At 39.5% G+C, this 23315-nt stretch overlaps 1 protein-coding gene across 1 annotated transcript in view; it reads right to left on the bottom strand.

Annotated features, from left to right (window-relative positions):
- Positions 1-7470: 7470 nt before the first annotated feature.
- MMP2 (matrix metallopeptidase 2) overlaps positions 7471-23315 on the bottom strand; it is a 36284-nt gene continuing 20439 nt past the window's right edge. The window contains exons 9-13 of the mRNA XM_030470420.1: positions 21431-21584; positions 15661-15797; positions 13731-13890; positions 10030-10139; positions 7471-8472 (exon numbers count right to left, since the gene is read on the bottom strand). Coding sequence (XP_030326280.1) covers positions 8369-8472; positions 10030-10139; positions 13731-13890; positions 15661-15797; positions 21431-21584 — 665 coding nt within the window. The 3' untranslated portion in view covers positions 7471-8368. The remainder of the gene's footprint in view (positions 8473-10029; positions 10140-13730; positions 13891-15660; positions 15798-21430; positions 21585-23315) is intronic.

Here is a 23315-nt window from a genome sequence, read left to right as displayed (position 1 = left end):
GTTTTCTCAGGAACGCTAAAGCTGCCAGTATGCTCTAGAAACATAATATATTTTAGCAATATTTATTACAATGTTAGTTTTAATTTTCAGAGACCACATCCAGTTTTGCATGTCTGGAATTTATGGAGTAGAACTTTTCAATGGCTAATATTATTTAAAAAGAAATATTTTCATTTTTCAGGAACAGAGGCCCTGTGAGGCTTCAGAATCCACACAGCTTTCAATTTAGGAGTATTCTTTCCTGTGCTTTCAGGAACATTTCACATTCCTGAATCTAGTTACGGGATTTTCCCCCTAATTGAATCCAGGCTTAAATGCTGGAGTCATGCATTCTGTCAATTATTGCAAATAAGTTCTCTGAACTCATTTAGTGGGTGCAAATAGTATTTATTTAGTGCTGTCTGGAGCACTGTGTCTCGAGTGTATTTGTTATACTTGTGCAAAGGCTGCTGAAATGTTCATGTTTTTAAGCTTTCCAAAAAGGTCACAGGAGAAAAGCTATCCATTGGGAAAGTGAATTGCACAGTACCAGACAGCGGTCATGCTCAGCTGGCATTCGAGATGCTTTTTTGATGGTGGTCGAGCAGCAGAATTAGCTACACTTTCTTTCTTGGGATCCCATTACGTGGTTCCCTCTAGTCAGTGTAGTGCTGGTGGAGGCTGTGGCTGGAGCAAGGCAGTCTCAGGTGCTAGGTGTACCATAACTCTGGGTCTGCTTGCAGACATCTGTGTGGCTTGGAAGGATGGTGGAACAGAGCAGTCATTTAATTAGGGGGAGTTGGGTACAAGTGTATGGAATCCTTTTCTCAAAAATGGTGCGTTTCTTTCTTCTCTGAAAGTAGCAGAGCTACAAAGCCAGAGTCCTTGCCCATGTGCAGTCTAGGGAATCCACAGTGCTCAGGCTGTTGGCATCATCAGCTTATAGAGGCTTCCCTGGCCACGTTTCTGGGCCACTTTTGCACCCAGTGTTCTCTCCTTTTTTTTTTTTCATTTTTTGTCCAGAAAACTGAACTTCAAACATACAGTCCCAAATGCAGGGGTCCAGCTTGGTGGAAAGCTTGCTTTCAGTCAGGGGAAAAAAACAAACAAGTTTCGTCTAAGTTGTGGAGGTTAGTACTGCACAACTGGGGGGGGGGGGAAGAAGTGCTCCAACTCTTATTGCTGCCTTTACTGAAGGCTGCCAGCTAAGGAGCTAGCAGTGGAAAAATAATGGTATAGGCAAGACCACAAGGGGATGTCAGATTGGCCAGGAAAGCTTCCCACTTTGTGTGAACAAGAGTTGCCTGCACAGTTTCTTCCTGCTGCCTAGTTGTGTTTCCTGTCATAACATCTTTTGAAAACTGATGAAGTGCTTTTGCATTGGATTATTACTTCTAGCATGCTGAAAGAATACAACAGGTTAAAATCCACTGCAGTGTCTATTTCATGGGAGACTAAAGATCTCATAGCGTTATAAGCCATCCATATTTAATAGCTTTCTGGATATATTGGTGAGTGTGGTTTTCAATAATTTAATGTGAAGAATTGCTAACACAGTGGAAAAATCAATTATATTTATTGTACTGAAGGTAACCTGATCAGAATGCATCTGCGAGTGGCTTTCAGATTGGGTTGGTGTATGACTGCACAGTTATAATGTCTCTGACAGGAGAGAGACCAGGTCAGGCACTTACAGTGTGAAATGTTAATATTGCTTTAAATTTGAGACTTTATTGTTCATTCCCTCCCAAAATCTACTTGTGCCTAATGTTGTTACCTTTGTTTGGAAGTGTGCACACATTGGTCTGAAATACTGAGAATGGTGAATTGGCTCTTAACTACATTTTTACCCATAAAGGTCATTGGGGATTCCTGTCTGAAGAAGAAATACAGATTGAGATTCTGAATAGGAAATCTGACGATTCAGAGTTGTTGCTTCTTTAACAACTTCATTTGTTTGCAGTTTTCATATGAGAACTTTGTAAATTTTTAGAGTTTAAACTTGTCTTTTTATTTAATGCTTGTTCATCTTTCAAAGCATGTTTGCAACATGGCAAGGTGGGCTGTGTAGTAGACAAAGTGAAGAGTATTTGCTGAAAGCATGACCCTATAGTGATGCTTTGGGTCATCACATTAGTTTACCCTGAAGAGTAATTAGTTTCTAAAAAGGCATAAAATAACCTAGTTTTGAAGTCTTCAGATTACTGCAACCTCAGTGTGTGTGATTATGTCTAAAACGTGCCAAAGCCAAGATGGCAAAATGACGTGGATAGACACTTGCTGGGCCACCTTAAAAATGCTGTATGAGGTTAAGCAGGAGGCAATTACCTGGGTCTAGTTTAGGCACATCTGCAATTTTTTGACTCCTAAATATTTTAGAAAATATGACCTGAATCCTGTCATGCTATTAATTTCCTTTGCTTGTGCTGAATTTTCCATGAGATTAAGATTGAGTAAATATTTCACCCTATTCTACCTCATCTCTTTGGTTCCTGTCACACTTTTTGTCTTGTTTACTTTAGGCATTAGGACCTCTGACACAGGGACATGCCTTGCCGTCTGTTTGCCATGCATTGCATACCAGATGTCTGCTCTCAACTGTGAACTTCTGCTTAATGCAGGTATACAGTATTTTATGCAAATATAAACATACATAAATATCAACACATATTTATTAGGATAAATATATAGTAAAATAGTTGGCATTAAAATTCTTGTGTGCCTTTCTGGCTCAAATGCATACAGATAAAACTCCCTTATTCTGAACTTGAAATCGAAAGTAGAAATAAAGAGTCTGTGTAGCAGATGTATAAACAGCCAATGGGGTGCTGAGATTTAAATAGAAAAGCTCTATTTAAGCTCATGGTTACACGAAAAAAAAAAAAAAAAATGCAGATCAAGCACAGAACCTGCTTGTAGCTTCTGCTGATATTTCCCAATTTTTCTGTCCATAGTACAGAATTTGCATGCAAAAATAAAGAGTGTATGTAGACAAAAATATTTGAAGGTCTTGTTTCCTCAGGTAGGTTTGAACTGATCATTTACACGTATTGGCTAACTCCTCCCTGCCAATTTCTTTTTTTGGTCCCAGTGTCCAGTTGTTTATCTAAGAAACAAAGCTGAAAGAACAAAAGAGTAAAGAGGTGACAAAAGTGGAGTGAAACCAAACCAAAATCTATAAAGGTCCTGAGTGCTTTGATACGTTATGCATTTCCTCAGAGGACTTGAGGCAAAAGCCAAAGCAAAAGCCAAACAAAACCTGAAAGCTGAAGATCAGTTAGTCAGGTGTCCTACTTTTTTAGGTTGGACACTTACTCTCTTTTAGCTCAAAGATGTTACTAGATTCAAAAATACTGCATGAAAGTGAGAGGAACTCTAATTTACCTATTTGAGCATAGAATCAAACCGTAATTGTGCACACATAATCAGTGATGTAAAAGACAGGATTGAGGGCTGAGACAGTGCTACACAGTACTATGCAGGAAGACATCTAAATGTAAGAATGGATGAATAGCATTATTCACGAAGAAGAGAGTCCTACAAATGAGGATTTTAAAAGGGCATAAATAGAAGCCTTCTTGAACATGCAGGAAACAACAGAAGATGGATTTTAAGGGTAGGTCCTCTTACTTCATTTGTTTGAGCTATTGAACAAGAGAATTGTCAGTGGCCTTGAAAAGTACATGTTTCTTAATGTAAAGAAAAGCATGAAAATGCAAGAATTAAATGAGCCTTGCAAGACTTCAAATAGTGAGAAATCATTCTGTCCTTTTAGAAGACTGGGTTCAACTGGGTTCAGTTAGAGCATTAACCACAGAGAGAAAGCAGACTGATCGTCTTCCTTTTGCACGCAAGACTTGCCTCTCAGTAAATTGCTTCAACTTGGTTTGCCTAATAGGATAGTCGGCTGCCATCCCGTGGCAGTGAGCTACACTGTGGTGGGATTCTACGTAATTCAAATCAAGAGACTGGAAAAGGAGAGCAATGGAGAGAGGCAGTGGCCAGAACCGTCCATTATAAGTGCAACCACAGAAGAAATGATGTCTCCATGGTTTAACTAACTGTATGATGTGACGCTGGATGGGAGACCTGTGGTTAAGTTTCCTAATTCCTTGGCTAGGGGTGATTAGAAACTTTGTGTAACAGAGGTGCTGAGTCTTCATCATTGCCTGGCACTCAGCTGCAGAATGTGAAGCTGCTTTCTAGCTTCAGCCCTTTTGGCAGCAGTATTAGTGCTGCTGTAATAGGCAGAGGGAAGACAGAATAAAGCTATGAAGCAGTCCAAGGTTAAAGCAGTGCTTAGAGACACAAAACCCAAGCCTACTTAGATAGCTTAATGTTGCCAATTCCTGTCCTTTAGGAAGGGGAGACCTCTCCCATACAGATAAAACTCCCTTATTCTGAACTTGAAATTGAAAGTAGAAATAAAGAGTCTGTGTAGCAGATGTATAAACAGCCAATGGGGTGCTGAGATTTAAATAGAAAAGCTCTATTTCAAGTAATAACATGTGACTCTGACAGGTTCGGTATGCAGAAACCTTGCTGGGAGCTTTTGAGATGCCTCCAGTTCAGCTTGACAGTCTTGGAGTTGTGGGTTCTGTTGTTGTTTTGGAGGGTTTGTTCTGGTTTTATGGTTTGTCCTCACTAAAGTTCCTTACATTGAAATACCTTAGTGCTTATGAGCATTTTACATAATTGGTCTGGAACAAGTCTCTTTCCCCTTGCAGGTATAAATCTGTGCATTTGCAGTGATCCCACAGAGCCCAATTCCTGCTCATTTGTTGGCTTTATCTTTTCCAAAAGCAGCTTTTGTTGCTAGAAACGTGCATGTCTGAGTTCGTAAATAGAAATAACTTGTCCCAAATGGGCCCAAAGGACCTACTTCCTCCTGATTTAAAGAACAACACAGTTACAGTCAGTTATTTGAATTTATGGGTAGCTGCTGCTTTGTAAAATCATGACAGAATAGCAGGAAGAAAATGTGTTTTTAACAAATACAGAGTGTTAGTGAGAGACAAACTGTTAAGCATGATTCACAGTTCAGACTGCTGTGTCTATTAAGTACTTAAACTGTGGCATTTCATTATAGCCTTGGCTGCCTTCTATGTATTGTGGCATAGCAGTTACTAAACCAGTGCCCTTTACTCTGTTGGGTTGGAACTGCCCTTTTGAGTGCGTACAGCCTGTCCTGCTCTGAACTGGTAGAAAAAGTCCTTCAGCTCAAGGAGCAAGTGTGAGCTCTGTCCGTGTTGCAACAAGCTCCTGTGTGGCATATGTGCAACTCTACCCTGAACCCCAAAAGTCCCAAGTGAACCTGACTTCAATTTAATAAAACTGTAGAAGTAGAACAACTTAGGTAAAGGCTTGATAGAGGTTTATGATGGGGTTTATATGGCTTTTTATATGTCTTTTATATGAAGACTTATGCTTTTGGCCTTTGTTTCTTCCTCTGTAAAGACCGTAGGTAAAAGTCTTGATTCATTTGTGGAAGTGTCTTAGGAGAAACCTGTTAAGGGCAGGAAACGCAAGGGCAGCGGCCTTGCTGACAAGGCGCAGTCTCACTGTGCCCAAGAGAGGTGAGAAGAGCAGACACAGGGAGGGTAATCTGCTTCAGCCAGGAGTCCAGGGGTCACCAGACAAGTCTATAGTGTTGGGGCAGATCCAAAGTCAAACAGTGAAGCAAGTCAGGGGGACCAATTAGCATGGAACATGGCCAGGTACAGGCAGAGCTGCAATGCTGCTCAGGGAAGGACCTTCCATGTCACAGTTAACTCATTACAAACAGGAAAGTAGAGGTATGAAATCGTTGAGGAAATGTACCATTTCTTGAGTTTTGCCTATAGGAAAAAGAAAAGCATCCCTAACTGCAGAAGATGCATTGAAGTAACTTTAAAGCTTCTTTTCAATTACCATGATTAGCTGAGACCCTGGAGATGGAGAGGGCTATTTCTGGGTTCCAACAGTGAGGTTTTAAAAGAGGCTACCAGCAAGTGGAATTAGAACCAAAGACCTTTTCAGGCCACATTTGTGACTTTTGGCGTTTCACAGGTCAAATATGAAAGGCTAATGAGAAGAGTCAGTATTCCCCTCCAGCTTGTCTGATATATGCAGGTAATAACCTGCAAATGTTACAATTCATGAACAGAAACGTGTTTAAAAATGGCCTATGATAAACTTAAGGTTGCCAGTCTGAAACTGAACCTGTAGAAGTGTGAATTGCTTTAAGGAAAGAAAATTTATTTCTATTTTTCTGCCAGTGATGTAGTCATTGGATTTACACAGGCAAGAACAAAACAAGAACCTGAGCAGAACTCCTTAAACCCACCAGATGTGCAGGGTTTTGTAAGATTACAGTCTTACTATGGCAGAAAGTAAGCTGGTAGATTTGCCAATGTTACAAAACAAATACATAAATTGTAGAAAAAAGAAACTATTTCAGTCATCAGTAGAAATGTGATTTAGGAAGTTCAGAGCTGAAAAGGCCTATTGCAAATGTTCCTCTAGTATGTCTGTGTTTGAAACCCCTTCTATATTAAGCACAGATGCTAGAGTGTATGGTTTGGGGCAGCATTGGCTCAAGCACATAAAAATCTTCAGGGAATGGTTATTGAAGATGATTAAAACACAGCTTAAATTCTCTAGGGAGAAATTATTGCAAAACTCAAAAGGAACTCCTGACAGTCATTAAAGCTACAGAGTATTTTCAACAATAGCATAGGAAGATGTTTATGGTCAGGACAGACCATACATCCCTGCAGTGGCATACTAGATAATGCAATTCTGAGAAGGTTACCAGGTGTATGTAGAAATTGCAGCAGTAACATTTTACAATTACAACTACTTTGTTTTGTGCCTTGTTTTGTTGATGCTGGTGCAGGACTAATTGAGAAGGTGATTGATGGTTTCTGTAGAGAATGAGTCTGCCCAGATGGAGATCTTTTCTTTTGGCATAGGTGAAAGTAGGACTGTTCATCCAGGTGAGAATTGTCTGTAGTAATCTATAGCTTCCCAAAGTGGGCATTGTGTCTGGATAGCGTGCAATGGAAAGATGGTTTGGCCATGCAGCCACTTTAGAAGATCTTTGGCCAAATGGTGTCTGATCTCATGGGCAGCAGGGGTGAGGTTATACATCTCTGTTTCTCAAGCTTACATTCCCTGTAGGATACATACACCACTGTGTCTGTGTTGACTCTTCTTGGCTGGATTGTGGTGAGGGAGCTGCTGATAAGGAGAAAGAGCATGGGTAAGAGACAGGCATGTAAACTTTTGTGAGAAGGCAGCGGGCTTTGTGGAGCACGGGACCAGATGATCTGTTTAATGTAAATTGCTACAGTTACATCTTAGAACTAACAGAGAAAATAATGTAAAATAAATCCAGTATGCAGTTATATATTGGAGTAATATTGTCTTTCCTTTGACAGGTATTTCACTGTAGCATGCTACTGAATTTCTAATTTGAAATGATACAAGGAAGCCTGGCCATGAGAAGTATTGACAGTGTAATTTGATTTTATTTGTATCGTTGGCACTTCATATGTGGGACATTCTTTTCTGGTTTATTTTTTTTAATGAGAAACATTCCATCAGATTGTGAAAAGAGCATTTTCTGTTGCCCAATGCATAAGCAAAAAACCTAACCAAATAAACCCCAATATTATAAAGAACAGAAAAATAAAACAAGTTAACAATAATACTTGACTTTTATGTATAACGCATTGACTTAAAAAATCTGAGTCATTCCATCCATATAAACAAGTTATATAGTAATAACAAAGTGCATGAAGCAAATTGCTAAATTTAACTAAGGTATTAAAATAAAAAGTACTTTAAAACAATACTTTAATAGTTTCTTGCCATGATTCCATCATGCATCAACACAAATCAAATCCTGAGGCAACCTGTGCCTTTGACAGTCTTTCTGTATTATTATGTAAATAAATGGAAGTAATGATCAAACTCGCAAAAGGGTGAAAAACGTCAAGACAAACCATCTATTTATAACAGAGTTGTATTAAAAAAAAAATAAAAATCAAAGTGCACTGCTGGTACATCTCATTTGAGTCTATTTTGGGATATGTATAACGTAGGGATGTGATCCAGTCTCCAATGGTTTCAATGCTTTGCTTAAGCGCCCTGGGAATAAAGTGATGGATATTCTGTTACTAGCATTACTATGACTGAAAAATTGTACCAGAATGTATACGTAAACATCTTTTGTATACTGAGGAGGCAAACATTCTTAAATTATCTTATGTGTACAGTACTGGTACTTAATGTTTTGGTGCCAGTACCAGACTGGTCCAGTATTTGGCATTCAGATCTATTTCTAATTACAGATAAGGCATATAACAAAGAAGTAAATAAAATGGTTATTAATATCTCATACAGTTCAGCAACCCAACCAGTCAGAATTTATCTTGCCAATTTTAACAATCTTCAAACTCTTGTCTTCCATTTGTAGATAGTACTGATCTTTGAAAAAGTAAGTGTATCCTGTGGAGGTAAATGAAAAAGCATATTCAGATTATGAAGCACATAATTCATGATCAAAGCCTTTTGTCTGTTTGACTTCATGAAGCTTAATGTACTGCAAAACTTATTTTCCAAAATATTGGTCATCAATAAAAAAGATCTATTTTAAAAACAACGAAAGTTCCCACTCTGGAGAAGACAGGTCTTGTTCAATGGAGCCTGAAGCCAGGTTACCATTTTGTGAGCCAGAATTTTCTGGGAAGAAGTGTTTGCTGGCTAAATAGGTGTTGAAAATTTAATCGAGTCGAGACTTGTGATACCAGTGGTGCTTCCAGACATTTATGCATATCTGTGCAAAATAGAAGGCCACTTAAAACCATGTGCCAGGCTCTCAGCTGCTGTTGATAGGAAGGTAAAAAAAAGAGCAAAATACAACTCATTTGTGGTAATCAGGGAGATTATCATACTTGAGTTCTGTCTGTGCTGGAGCGGGAAGATCTTGAAATGGTGCTGTGGGTGCATGCTGGTATTGAGGAAACTATGGAGTTGTCAGGAAGTCGGGAAATTTCCAAGCCATAGGGGCTGGCTTGATCATAGCTTCTGGTGTTAGGACATCCTGGGTGGCAGGAGTCACTTTAGTCTCTGTTTCAAACTGCACTAGAAAGAGAGTTCCCCACAGAGCTAATTTTGCCCATGCCCAGATGGAAAAATCAGCATGAATCGAGGTCTGAGCCTTTGGAACATGTTGACATAAAAGTGACTGCACCAGCTTTCACTTTTCTGCATGTGATTTAACCCTAGCCGGCAGCTAAGTACCATGCAGCTGCTTGCTCACACACCCCCTCCCTAATGAGATGGGGAGGAGTATTGGAAAAGAGTAAACCCCCCCATGGGTTGAGAGAACAGTTTAACAATTGAAATAAATATAATAGTAACAAAAGGGGAGATGAATAAACCCCAAGAAACACAAGTGATGCACAGTACAACTGCTCACCACCCACTGACCAATGCCCAGCCTGTCCCTGAGCAGCAATCGATCCCTCCCAGCCAACTCCCCCCGGTTTCTGTACTGGGCATGATGTGCTGTGGTATAGAATACCCCTTTGGCTAGTCTGGTCAGGTGTCCTGTCTCTGCTTCCTCCCGGCTTCTCGTGCCCCTCCTCACTGGCAGAGCACAAGAGACTGAGAAATCCTTGATTAGGGTGGACACTACTGAGCAACATCTAAAACATTGGTGTGTTATCAGCATATTCTCATATTAAATCCAAAACACAGCACTGCACCACCTACTAAGACAAAAAACTCCAAACCTCTATCCCAGCTGAAACAAAGAGACATCCCATAATGTTTCCTTTTAAAAAGTCTAAACTGTTGTTAGTAGGGTATTTATCAACTGATATTTAATAGGAAAATAAAAAGAAAATAAAAGGTTATTTGAATTAATAGTTTGCAAAGCTGAATGGGAATTTGGCTCCATTTGACTTCTGCTCAGTGACTGCAAGAAATTAAAATCTCCAATAAGTTTCACAGCAGACAAATAAGAGCTTGTTAGTGACTTGAATCAGAATTACAGCTTACCACTGTCACCAAGACCCAGGGCAGCATCGAGGTTATCTGGAACGCCATTCCAAGAGTCTGCAATGAATTTAGGGGATGCAAGCTCCATTTTCTTCTTTTCTTCATTGTATCTGAAGAAAATGATATCACTGCATTACAGATCTGTATTGAAATTTTAACATTTTTTTCAGGGAGTCCTCAGCAAGTGTGACTATATATAACAATCAAATAGAAATATACTAACTAAGATTGTAACATTTTCTATTTAGTTATAATTGTAGTATAATTATTCCTGACTCCTTTAAAAGACCATCAAATTTTATGTCTTTCCTTTTGGAAATGCAATTCTTGCTGAAAAGAAAACACATTTTCTAAGCAAAATCCTTTTCAGAAATGTAACTTTAAAATTCCAGACATAATTCTAGGAAAAGTAACTTTTTTCAGGAAGCAGCCAACATCTGAAGATAGCAGATTTTAATGTGAAATGGCGATCTTTTCAAAATCGTATTTGAAATATGCTTGTAGTCCATGTAATTGATGGAATGCAATTAAATTACTAATTGCTTTACCTAACATTTCATTAAAAACCCTTATTATTTTCACACAGTCTCTCTCTCTCTGTGATGATGAACAGATAAATGCCAAGTTAAAAACAGATGTTTTTCTTTGGGGGGAGGAACCAAAACCACAATGGCTTTCACAATCTATGCTTTCAAGAGGAAAACTCAGCTGATGTAAATCCACCTAACGTCATGGAAGTTGGATCTAGTTTGCAGTGCTGTTCAGGAGTGAGTGGATCTGTTGGTGTCCACACCTGCAGATCATGAGTTGTTTCATTTACTCAGTGTGATTTCCACTGTAGAATGCAGACAGATTTGTGCAAAGCCAGTTTTGCACTCCCACAGCCAAGTAATCCAGGATCTCCCTTTCCATAAATAGGAAACAAATGTCCCAGGTATGCAAGGCACTTGAGAGGAAAGAAGGTGCAAGACCGTGGCCTGTTTTCCCCATTTATCTGATCCATAGATGGGAGTCAGTGCTGATTAGAAGTGGAGGTGTCCTGCGAAGCAGTGCTGTGGGATATAGTTTGGATCAGGCTTCCAATGCACGTGAGGCCTCAGTCACCCTAGCAGCACCTCTTCAGGAGCAGATGACTTCAAAGAGGTCAGCTTTGACTAGTACTAGAGGGAGGGTTTATGTTCTTGATTTCTGTTTATCCGCATCTGTATATATCTCGGGTTACTTTTCCCTCATTACTGTATAGACCTGGATTCTATCCAAACTTACATCACTACTAATGAGCAGTAGGTTGGCCAAAATAAATTCAAATTATTAACTTACCTTACTTACTATTTTTCCTAGGATATTTAAAGAAAATCTGGTACCTTGCTGGGTAGCTTTAAAACTTCAGCTGTGGAATCTGAGCCAGCTTCTCTTCCTCTCTTTCCCAAAACTTTGCTTAACAATCTAGTTATAGTAACACTAAAATAGCTTGGGGCTGGAAGGAGACAGAGGAGAAGGCTTCCAAAAAATCCATTTAAAAGAAGTGTGATAATGGCACAGGCAGGACTATGTTATGTAACTGTTTTGCTTCCATGTGGCAGAGTCCTTGTATAAAACAAAACATACTTAAGGGTTATAGCATCTGTGTTAAACAGATGCATTTTTTTCCAAAATATTTGTCAACTGCTCTCTTCTTTAAACCGATAGGAATCACTTAAGCTTATTTTGATTCCTTAACAATAAATTATGCTTTCTGCAGTGACTGCAGTTGATAAGGCACTTTGATAGAATTACTGTCTGTGGTTAGACTGATGAATTACTTGGAGGCCCTGGAGTACAGTTAATCAAAACAATAGTTGGTACAGAGGACGCCTGCAGCTTTGCTGACTCGCAGTCTATAGGTTTTGGTAGGAATCTGAAGTATTACAAATGGCTGTGTTAGAACTACTTGCAAATGTGTAAAATGATCTCTACATTATGACGTTAAAAAACAAAAAATACTCTAGTTTTTAAAGTTTAGCCTTTGGGGTTTTTTCTCTTTAAATAATGGAGAAGTGTACTGTCGTCAAAGTAATTGAAAGTTATGATCAAGTGGCAATTGTGAAAGGGTATTTTATTTGCTTACAGGAATCCACAGCCATTAGGATATAATAAAGACACTCATCCAGTTTGATCATAACATGAAATTAAAGTTCACATAAAATGGACTCAATTATACTGAGACCTCCTTTGATATTTTATATAGAACATCTCTCAGGAGGAATCCTTATAGCTTGGAAAATCTTTCAGATTTCTGGTGGGCGTTTCTGATGCCATGATAATGAAATTCTATTAAATACGATTAATAGACTTTTCATCAGGTGGAGTGTAAGGTATTTATTTCTACCACAATAATAGCCTTGAGACATTTTAAGGACATTCCTTCCTAATTTAAAAGTCCAAGATCTTTCCTGGATAGAGCATGGTAGCAGATCACCTGAGTTTGTTTGCTTATGTTGTGTCATATTTTGCTTCTCATACAGTCTTTCTAACAGGAACCTTAGTGCAAGTACAGTTATGTGCATTTGTGGAATACCATGTTTGTGGTGGTCTTTGTAGCAAAAACCTCCCTGAGCGTGTAGTGTAAACATGAAAAGGATTGTAGAGACTCTCGAAATGAATAACAGCTAAGACTGGATTGAGCTAAGGATGGATTGAGAGCAGCTCTGAGGAGAAAGACTTGGGGCTGTTGGTTGACAAGCTCAGTGTGACTCGGCAGTCTATGCTAGCAGCCTAGAAAGCCAACCATGTCCTGGGCTGTGTCAAAAGCAGCATGACCAGCAGGTCGAGGAAGGTGATTCTCCTCCTTTACTTCACTATGACGGTGGCAAGGCCCTGGCACAGGTTGCCCAGAGAAGTTGTGGATGCCCCATCCCTGGCAGTATTCAAGGCCAGGCTGGATGAAGCTTGGAGCAACCTGGTCTAGTGGAAGGCCTATGGAAGAGGGGGTTGGAACTAGATGGTCTTGAAGGTCTCTTCCAACCCAAACCTTTCTGCGATTTTCCCAGAGTACTAACACACATTTCTTGTGGTTTGTTCAGATCTCCTCAGTGCCAACTCTAATAGTAGAGCAGATGTGTTAGTGATGTGGTATATCAGCTGCTGAAGGATTTTAAGTCATCCCTAACTTGCCTGCCAGTCACACTGCTGTTTCTTTTACATCCAGTGCCTCCAAACCTGATGGTTTACTGAAAGAATTTCTAAGGCAATCTGGTCAGTCTTTGGCTTAAAGTGATTGGGGGTCAGCCCATCTTTAAGGAATTCCTGTCAAAATTTTCTCCCAGTAGCTACAAGCTGACAGTACGGACAGCTTGCCCCTCTTAAAGCCTGGGACTGATGTGGGTCAGTTTGCTGGTACAATAGGGGTTGAGGGGTGGGTTGTTAGTGGGGAGCAGCCTGACAGGGACTCCCAGATATCCTCTTCCATTGCAAACTGTTTTCTCAAGCACATGCTTGTTCTCTGCTGCTGTACAAATGTTCTTTCCTAGCCATGCTCCCTGGTTCAGCATCCTCACTTGCCACTGCTATCAGTGCTGTCCTGGCAGCCTTCATTTTGTATTCTTCAAGGATGCTGTCCCTTTGTTTTGTTCCTGCTTCCTGAACCTCAGTGTGTGTTCAGCCCTAGAGACACAGCTTGGCTAACAGTGTACCACCACCATCACCCCTTCAATGGGTCTTACTTCCAGTATCTGTCTCCAGCAAAAATGTATGTCCTCTTGTTTCTGCCCCAGTTGAAAGCTGCATCCACACGTTGCACATCCGGGGGTAGTCCCAGGTTGGTGAGTTTCTTTGGATAACCCCTATCCAAGTTACTGGCTGAAAAAACCCAGTACTCATTTCCTAAGTAGGGGAGAAAACAAACCGAACACTGTTTATTAATTGGATACAGAGGAGTATCTATTCTTTCATGCTTTGCTATGCAACTTTTTATTACACTAACTGTAGTAACAGTCTTTCTAGTATTTTACCACCTATGAAGCGCTAGATTAGAGTGCAGGTGTACAGTGACTACAGTTTCTGCTTTTGCCTCTGAAGTGTTGCTTGCCTCTCAGAAAAAGACATCACCTCAGCATGCTCTTGCTTCCTCCCTTCTTAGCTGTCTCATTTTTGGGGCAGACACTGTCTTAATACAGTTGGGGTTATGTTAAAACAGATAGTTAATATTAGTATTTTTTGTATGATGAAGATGGTCTGAAAGCAGGCATGGGCACCTGAAGGTCAAATGCAGATGCTCATGTTCACCCTCCATTTGTTTGGTTGAGTGTTTTCATTGAGAGATTAATGGGAAGTTTTTACCCAGAATTCCTATTTCTGTTGTCTCTTGTACAACATTTTGTAATGTCTCTCCAAATATGTGCTAATGGAACAGGTACTAGTATTCTGTGCTCTTTACATGGGATTTTAATTTACTTGGTAAATGTCTCACTAGATTCACTGAAATCCATGGAAAGATTAATTAATGAAAGAACATTTCTTGGATTCTGTGCTCGTGGGAAAGTAAGTAAACTGTTAATATGAGAAAATTGTAAAACGTAGCATCTTAGTTCCTGAGAAGTTACTAGTTCACCATTCAGGAGCAAAGGGTAGGTCTCAGTAGTCAGTGTTTTAAGATAGTTGGGCTATATGTAACTTTCAAACCAATCTTTGATAGTTCTTATTTTTTAAAAGCAAGTTAGTTACATTTTCTGGAAATTATAAAGAGAGGGAGAGAGGTTTAGAGGCAGCAGGATTATATGTAGTATATGCAATATTTCAAGTGTTTGGCTTGCCTGAAATAAAACTTTAAGCTTCCTCTCCCCCCATGTAAACCAAAGCAAATGGCCTTTGAGACATGTGGAATAGATTATCATTACTTCTTTCCCTCCTGTTCAGAAAATGTACAGCAGCATCAGCCATATGGTTTTTACATGATTGGAGGTGTTTAATCATATTTTTAGTAGATACTGGAGCCCAGTTTTTGCTGGCTCAGTTCTTCATGTTGAAAACAGTTTCCTAGCTTCACTAATTTGGCCAGTACAGGGGAACCATGTGTGATTTAGGATAGACAGAGCAATGCTTCCTGTTATCCTCCTCTCCCATGGAGGCAGCTAGCATGGCTGCCTGTATCCTCTGCCTGATGAGCCACCAAGGAAGACACTTGGAAGCCACAGTGGAAGTCAATCTTTGGCAAAAGAGGAAGAGAGAAGGAAAAGCATGGGGAGAAGGGGGAGATCTAATCTTCTCAAGCAACGTGTACAGAGACAATAGCTTGAAATGAGAGGAAGCAGAAGGAAAACAGAGCAGTGACTAATGAAAAAGAACTCCTTCTGTGGTTGCTTTTTGGTTTAAATAATTACTCTTGTTTAGTCTTTCTTCTTTTTGAATGTATCTTTTTTGATGCTTATAGCTCCCCTTTGTTGTAATGGAGGCGGAATGCTGTTCAGTCTTTCAGATCCAGCCATTGTCCTAATATCCTCTGCATGGGATGTTTGACATCTGTCACCCATACCCGCTGGCTATACTGGCTCTTAGGCAGGCCATTTCCTGGCCCAGTTACAGCTGGAGGAAACTGAACTTGAATGCAACATTTATGCAAATGGATGCTTACATTTTAAAACTTAAAACCAATACCTGAAAAAAATACAGCCTTCTCATCCTGGGGGGCCTCGTAGACAGCATCAATTTTCTCTGGCAGATCAGGCCAGAATGTAGCAACAAGAAGAGGACCTGTGGGTTTTCCTCGGGGGTTTACAGTCCTCCACATGAATCTGAGCAGAACAGAACATTGTATGAGATTTACAATGAACGAATTCAGCAGCACATCTGTTTCTCATAATTTCTGGCAAAGGCTGCATAAGCGTGCATATACACACACATGTGCACACACACACACGTTAGCAACAACACACATTTGTAAATATTTTCCTACAGTGACTGAAAAGCCAAATAATTCATTTGGAAGCCTGTTGCTAAAACAGCTGCGCAATAAGCTGCATGCTGGACTGCAGGTGATATTGCTTGCACTGATTGCACTGGTTGCTTTGGAGTTTTTGTTGCTTTTTGCATCAGAGTAGAATTTATTCTGTGCTTTGAGTATACAAATAAATTCCTTTACAAGACATTTAAACTATTAGAGCTCTCATGCTGTTGTGTATGGAGCAGATGGATGAGTAAGAAAAGCAGAGATTTGTATTCCATGAATTGCTCTTGCAATTACTATTGTAGTGACTAAAAGTTCAAATTTAATGACAGTGTATCAAACTGCTTGGAAGTGAGCTTGGTTGTAAAAGAAACTGCTAGCACTAAAAATATTCATTAGAGAAATGCATAGGTAATTTATTTGCTATTTTATGTAGAAGTAGATTCATCATTTGCTTTAAGCTTTAAAAAGCTGTAATCATCTTTAAATGGCAGAGCTTTGTGCTGAGGGCTTTTGGTTAAAAATGGTTCTGCTATTTCCTCCTCCACAGAAGGAACAACTTTTTTCCTCAACAGAATGAAGTTTTTGCCATGGTGATAAAATGAAAAATCAGCAGCTCTTGCGCCAAACTATAGCTATTACATTCTCATGTCAAACTGCTTTTACCATTATTGTGTTACTGAAGCTCAAGGTGCTACTGGCATCTTACCTTTTGCAAAGTATAAATAGCCATTACCCTTTCCTACCTAGAATAATTATACCTTGAGAAACCCAGCATCTGAAAGTGAATTTTGGTTTTGCCTAAAACTTGGAGGAGAGGTTCTAAATTCGTTTATTAAATTGCTGTATGTTTATCAGCAGAAGTTTGATTGCAAACAGAGCTAGTTAGGACAAACAAAACATCTTGAAACACATTTTTTTTTTCTGTCTCTTAATTAAAAATATGTATTCATTTAATCTGACATATGGTACTAGTAATTAAGATAGTAATATGTTAACTTGCTCTCATTTTGCATGCATATATGTATTTTTAACATGTACAAAAATATCTCTAAGCATAACTCATCATAATTTTAATTTTAAAAAAGAGGAAAGGAATAAGGCATTTAGCTAATTACTCTTGCTCTTGACAGTATTTAGACACTGTAAAAACTAATAACATTTTTTCATGCATCTCTCTTTAGCCAGAAAAGCAGATCCTGTATGGTATGAAATGGAAACTCCTATAACAAATCTTTCTAACACAGCATTTATAAAAGTATCTCCTTGAAAAATCCAAGTTACAGAATTTCAGTCAAATTTGGACTTGATTTGTGGCTGAGTCAGCACTAATAATTACTATCCACATGAATTTCAAACTCTCCAGAGCCAATGGAGACTTGAACACCGGGCTTTTATTAAAACACACATTTGAAGGGACTTATTAAAACGGTGAGGTTTTCTTGTGGAAAAGGAAGCTTGGTCAAAGCTGAATTTTCTTTTGCTTTTGAATTGGGCCGGAGGTATTTTTATTGCTTATTGAGGAATGGTAAAATAAATTATTTGGCTTTCTCATTTCACTTTGAGCATGTTGAAATGTTTTAAGTAATTCAGGTTAAATTTTAATATTATCTTTATAGACAGATTTAATACCTTTTTATAGTAAGTATTATATATTTTAACATAACCAAGATTTGCCATTGTTAGTATTATTATCACTAGCAGGTATTTAAAGGGACCGAATCAGTGGGTCTTTTTTAATGTCTTGGTAAGCTTCAGAAGTTTGAATTTTGTTCACTTTCAGAACAAAGCCATCAGTGTAGATACTACAGTTGGGCACTCTGGTTGCTTGGAAGATTCTGTGCCCAGTGGAAAAGCTCAGTAAATGGCCCACAGCACCTCCAGTAATTCCTGTTTATTTCCATGATCTGAGGGGGGAGGGAAAAATAATTTTTTTTTTTAAGAATTCATCTAATCTGACTTCCTTTTTGCTAATTGTTCCTTTTGCCTGTGTAATATGACAGTTGGATGCTGTGGTCGTTTTCATGAATCATAAGACACACAACACATGATAGACATTTGTTTTTTGAATTCCAAAAGTGAGTCATAATGCTGTGTGCCTGATGTTTGGAAAGCTGCAAGACCAACAGGCAAAGCCATTCCAGAGCAAAACAATTTAACAATTGTCTGCTTTTGCTGCATGTTAGATAAAGTACGAGTTGGTTGGAACAGACTGTTTTGGTATTTGCATAGTTTTTTGACCAACTGTATCTGAATGTGAAATATTTCTGTTCTGTTGGGATTATATAGAATACTGAATTGCTTTGCAGATTTAGGAGTAGATTTAAAATTGTTCCTTGTTGGATCAAACCTTGTGTGATTACCAGTTAACAAAAGGTGAAGCAAGGTGGAGGTCTGGCTGAAAACCAAGGCCCGCAAGTGAGTAAAAGAGGATCAGTACATTATGGATACTGTGAAACTTGGAATCGTTTCTATTGCTGTGAGGATGTGTTTTTCCTTTTGATCACAATGAACTGAGATCGATACTTTACCTTTCTGATGACTACGCTAGCAAAAGTGAGTACCACTTTTGGTAAGCTTGTTAGGCCAGAGTGGTGGGGCCAGCTTTGTGCAGCTTGTTGGTGGGAAAGTCCAGTGCTGGCATTCTGTGGGGCTGGTCTGTTGGTACTGCAGGACCATTTTGTGGCTAAGAAAGGGCTGTTTCTTGCCACTAGGGATCACTGGATTGTGAGGAATCTTATCCTGCCATTGACAGGGGCCAAGAGGAATAGTATGAAAGGTATCACAGACAGGTTGAGTGAACCCTTTGTGCCGCTAGCAGCTGTAATAGAATTCTGTTCTTACAATCAGAAGTTTTAAATCCCATTTCTACATTGCTATAACACAAAGCCTGTGATAAAGGTTAAGTCAAACTTTAAACCCAAAGCACACATATATGATTGGATATCACATAGATGGGAATTAGAAGGAAATGCACTGAAGGAATTGCAGTGTACCGTGGCCTGTAAAATTACCCAAAAGACCATGACTTTTTGTTATGAAAAGCTGGTATGTAGAGTGAAACCGTGCAGCATAGTAATAAATTCTTCATATCTTTTAGCTGAAGATGTAAATCTGGAAAAGATGGCTGGACTTTTGCAGCACCAGGAGATACAAATAACTGTTAAATTGCTGTTTTGTGAGGAGGACTTTGTTTATCGGTTCCTGCTTCCTTTTAAATTTCACCTAACGTCTGGAAAGAAGCAATGAACACGTTGATTGTAATACTTCCGTCAGCTTCAGATGCTTGTGTACGTTTCTATATGATAGGAGGCAGTGTTTGATTTACGTACACACAGGGAATGTGCATGGGCTCAGATCTTCAGTGGCTTTGGGAGAATGTTCAGGGTAAGTGAGGATAAATGATTTCAAATTGGGCATTGATTTATGGCAGAACGAAAAGAGGATTTAGTGTGTCTCCCCGTGGTGCTGCCAAGTCCTGTATTTCTTAGGAGATGCTCTTCATTGCTGAGCAGCTGGGTAATAGAGGCCCTGGCAAAGGCAGCAGGAGCTGCAGCTGTGCAGCTACCTCATTTTACCAGGAATGTCTCTGCTTTTGCACCAAAACTGCTTTTTGTGTTTTCTGCCTAGGAGGCCTTGCACGTGTGGAGACTATCCCGGTGTCCTTACAGTACCATGAGTCACGTAATTCTGTTACTTAATGGACTCAACCTGGGTTAAACCATTCAGGGACAAGACTTTGCTCGTAGATTTCCATGTTTGTATCTTTATGAACATGGGGACCAGTCTATCACAATGAAACTTATGCTAGCACTGGAGATTTGCTAAAACAGTGTCTCCATGGTGAAAGAGGCATTTGAGATTATTGCCACTAGATTTGGATGAACTGCTTTTTTGGAAGTTTTTTCCTAGAAGTTATGAAGGGAAGTTTTCCTGCAATCAGATTTGAAGCTTTTCCCCAGAGTGCAGACTGTGTGAAATGAAATCAGGAAGGATAGTGCTTATGGAGCTCTACTCCACTGAAAGTAATGGGATTTCCATTGCTGAATTACAATCCTTGTAGGTTTTGCTACAAAAGGCATCCAGAAATACTTTATAGGGAATGAATCTTTCTTTGGCAGGCAGTAGATGGCTAATGCATCTCTTCCATTGCGAATTTTGTTATTAATGTTACAGATGAATAAATCTCTAAGGATTTGGGGGGTCATATCTGGTTTGCATAAACATTTAGAAATTTGGATGCGTCTCCCAACTACTTCACCCTTTTAAGCAACCCTTGTGTGACTCCACAGAAGCCAGCAGGACTAACATCGGGGTTAATTTTGGATCTCCAATTTGTGAAGTTGGGCAGAAAATATCATGAGAACAGGCATTTATGTGAAGTTTGTGGCATTTCCTTGTCCTAATTTTAGCTAGAACTACCACCAGCCCAGTTGTTGTCATATCATCTTGGCATGTGCAATCCCAGTGTATGGCAGAAACTAGAAATTAAAAAACACCACAAAACTGCCTAAAATAATGACTGAAGTTGAAAATTCCACATTCTCAAAGAAATTTGAGGGTAACTCTAAGAAAAGGTGAATTTAGGCATAATCATCTCATGTATGTCTAATTACAGACAATCTTTTGGACATGAACGTGCTTGGGAGTAGTCAGCGTGGATTCTCAAATGGGAAGTCATGCTTGACTAACCTGATAACCTTCTATGGTGAAATGACTGGCCTGGTAGATGAGGGAAGAGCCGTTCAGAAAGGTTTTTGATCTCATTTCCAATTAGATTCTCATAGAGATGCTGTTGAAGTATGGCTGAGGTAAGCAGACGGTGAGGTGGACTGAAAACTGTGACTGTCTAAGCCTAGGGAGCACAGTCAGAGGTATGAAGTCTAGCTGGAGGCCAGTAAGTAGCGGTGTAACTATCCCAGGCATTAGTACGGGATAGAAGACTGTTTAACGTCTTCAGTAATGATCTGTATGATGGGGCAGAGTGCACCTTCAGCAAGTTTGCTGATGACCCAGTACTAGAAGGAGTGGCTGCTATATCAGGGGTTTGTGCTGCCATCCAGAGGGACCTCGATCCCTGGAGAAATGGGATGTCAGGAACCTTCCACAGTCCAACAAGTGCCAATGCAAAGACCTGCACCTCGGGAGGAACAACCCCAAGCACCAGTACGGACTGGGGGACTGGGGGCCAACAGGCTGGAAAGCAGCTTTGTGAAAAAGAACCTAGGGGTCCTGGTGGAAACCATGTTGACCATGCGCCAGCAGTGTACCCTTGTGGTGTAGAAGGCCATATTATTCAACCATAAAACCAGACTTCACCATCTCTTTCCCCTAGGAGTTGACAGGACACTTTACTGTCTCCGAACACACAAAAGAAAGGGAGAGATTGTGCCTGATCATAAATGTCTAGATTTTGATGAATAGATCTGACAGTTTCCTCCATGTGTGAAGCCCCATTGGTAAACAATTTGTCTCACTTACCTATCTTTGAAGAAAAATGTTTCTCCTCTAATTTGTGCGACTCCATCAAATACAATGTCATGCTTGCAGAGCTCTGGAGTGACAGGTCCAAGGGTTGGACGTGGGCCGGGTCCTGGTCCTGGCCCTGGCCCAGGTTCAAAGTCGGTCAACACTTCTGCAATGTGAACAGAGATGTTCTGTTACACTGAAATGCAGTGCTGCATAGGTGCCACAGAGCACATGAACTACCGTCATTCCTAGAAGGGGAGTAATTTGAAGGCAGTGATTGAAGGAGCAAAAACTTACAATCTTTTCAGAGGAAGGGTGGTCGAGTACAGCTGAGAAAGCCTTAGCTTTCAGTCCTGCCTTAATCTGCTCTGTGTCCTCATTCGCATTGCCTGTGGATGTCTATCCATGCTGAGCTGTCTGTTTAACTTGTCAGAAGTGACTATACTAGGTATAAATGTTAACATTGCAGTTTTTATTTCACTGGCTTCTAAAAAGATGAGAAATGCATTTCAAAGTGCTTCTACTCAGAATTATCCGCAACTCCGCTGAGAGAGACGTCAAAAGCGGATTTCTGTTCTTCAAAGAAGTGCCAATATTTTGCAAGTTATAAAGATGCATTTTAAGCCATTTGTGCAATCTTTTTGCCCTCATCAGCAATCAAAATGTACTCTTCAGAATGTGCACTTTGCCATCTGGTTTATTTTGGTTTGGTTTATTATTTGGCTGTGGCTGTATTGCCTTATGAAGCATTTGCCTTTTTTCTTAAATATCAGGTTGATTTATTGTATGAAACAAAGTGGAGTGTAGATGACTGAGATAATAATGGAAGAAAACAAAGGGTTTTTTTTTTACTTGTTTTATACAGAAAGCAGTTTGTAAAGGGTTCTATCAGTTATAAAGAGGCAAGAAAGATAATTTTGTCTCAGGTTTTGAAGTGTGTCTTGAGACAACTAAGTTAAATTCTGAACTCTATCAAAGATATGCTGTGTGAGCTTAGAAAATTCATGGAGCCTTGCCCATGTCTCAATTCCCAGTCTTAATTAAAGCAGCTAAGAACAAGGCGAAAATTGAAGATTCAAATCAGATTTTTGATAAAAAGGTGTCTCATGTGGCAATCATTTCGGTATATTCCTATTATAATTTCTAAGGTGTTGAATACTGTAGAATATAGTCACTTACAATTAGGAAGATATCTCAGCAGAAAAGTGAAAAGCACATAAAAATAAATGGCATAGATTTTCTCTGCTTAATTGACTGTAGCAGATTTGTGTCTCTACAAGGTAGAAAATATATACATAGAAGGAATTCTAATCATAATAATACTTGTGAATTTTACTAAGTGTATCTGTGGAGAAAATAATAAATTTTAAAGATGTACCAACACAAGAATGCTTAAATCCACTTAATCTCCAGGAGCTTGCCAAATATATTTATGTCAACAAATCAGCTCCTGTACACCCTGCACGTGTTATTGTGATGGTACAGCTTGGGTTGTGAGCAGGCAATATGAACTGTTTCCAAGCTGGGACAGGAAACAAGGTACTTCCCCTCCCTTTACAGGAAGTTGCAATCTGGGAAGCTCAGAGTAACAAACAGTGACACCCAAACCCACTCACATGAGGCATTTCAAGCTAAAGAAAAGCATGGCATTTCATTGTCCCAGTAAAGGCATTAGAAATTTTCATCTAAAGGTTTGGTCAGGGGGAGTTTTGGGGCTCCTGATAGTTTAGTAAATTTAGTGACCCATCATTCTTAAAATGTGATTTTTGATTTAAGTAGGAGTCTCTTACTAACATAAATCAGGGAGAAAGAAACAGAGGGTGTTTCTGGCATTGGTGGTATTGTGCAGTATGTCATTTACTGCAAGTTCTGAGTCCCAGATTTCAACCTGTGCTGC

Source organism: Strigops habroptila, chromosome Z (genome assembly GCF_004027225.2).
Source record: "Strigops habroptila isolate Jane chromosome Z, bStrHab1.2.pri, whole genome shotgun sequence".
NCBI classification, from domain to species: Eukaryota; Metazoa; Chordata; class Aves; order Psittaciformes; family Psittacidae; genus Strigops; species Strigops habroptila.
The sequence above is the reverse complement of the archived record's forward strand: the minus strand, read 5'-3'. Positions and strand labels throughout refer to the sequence as shown.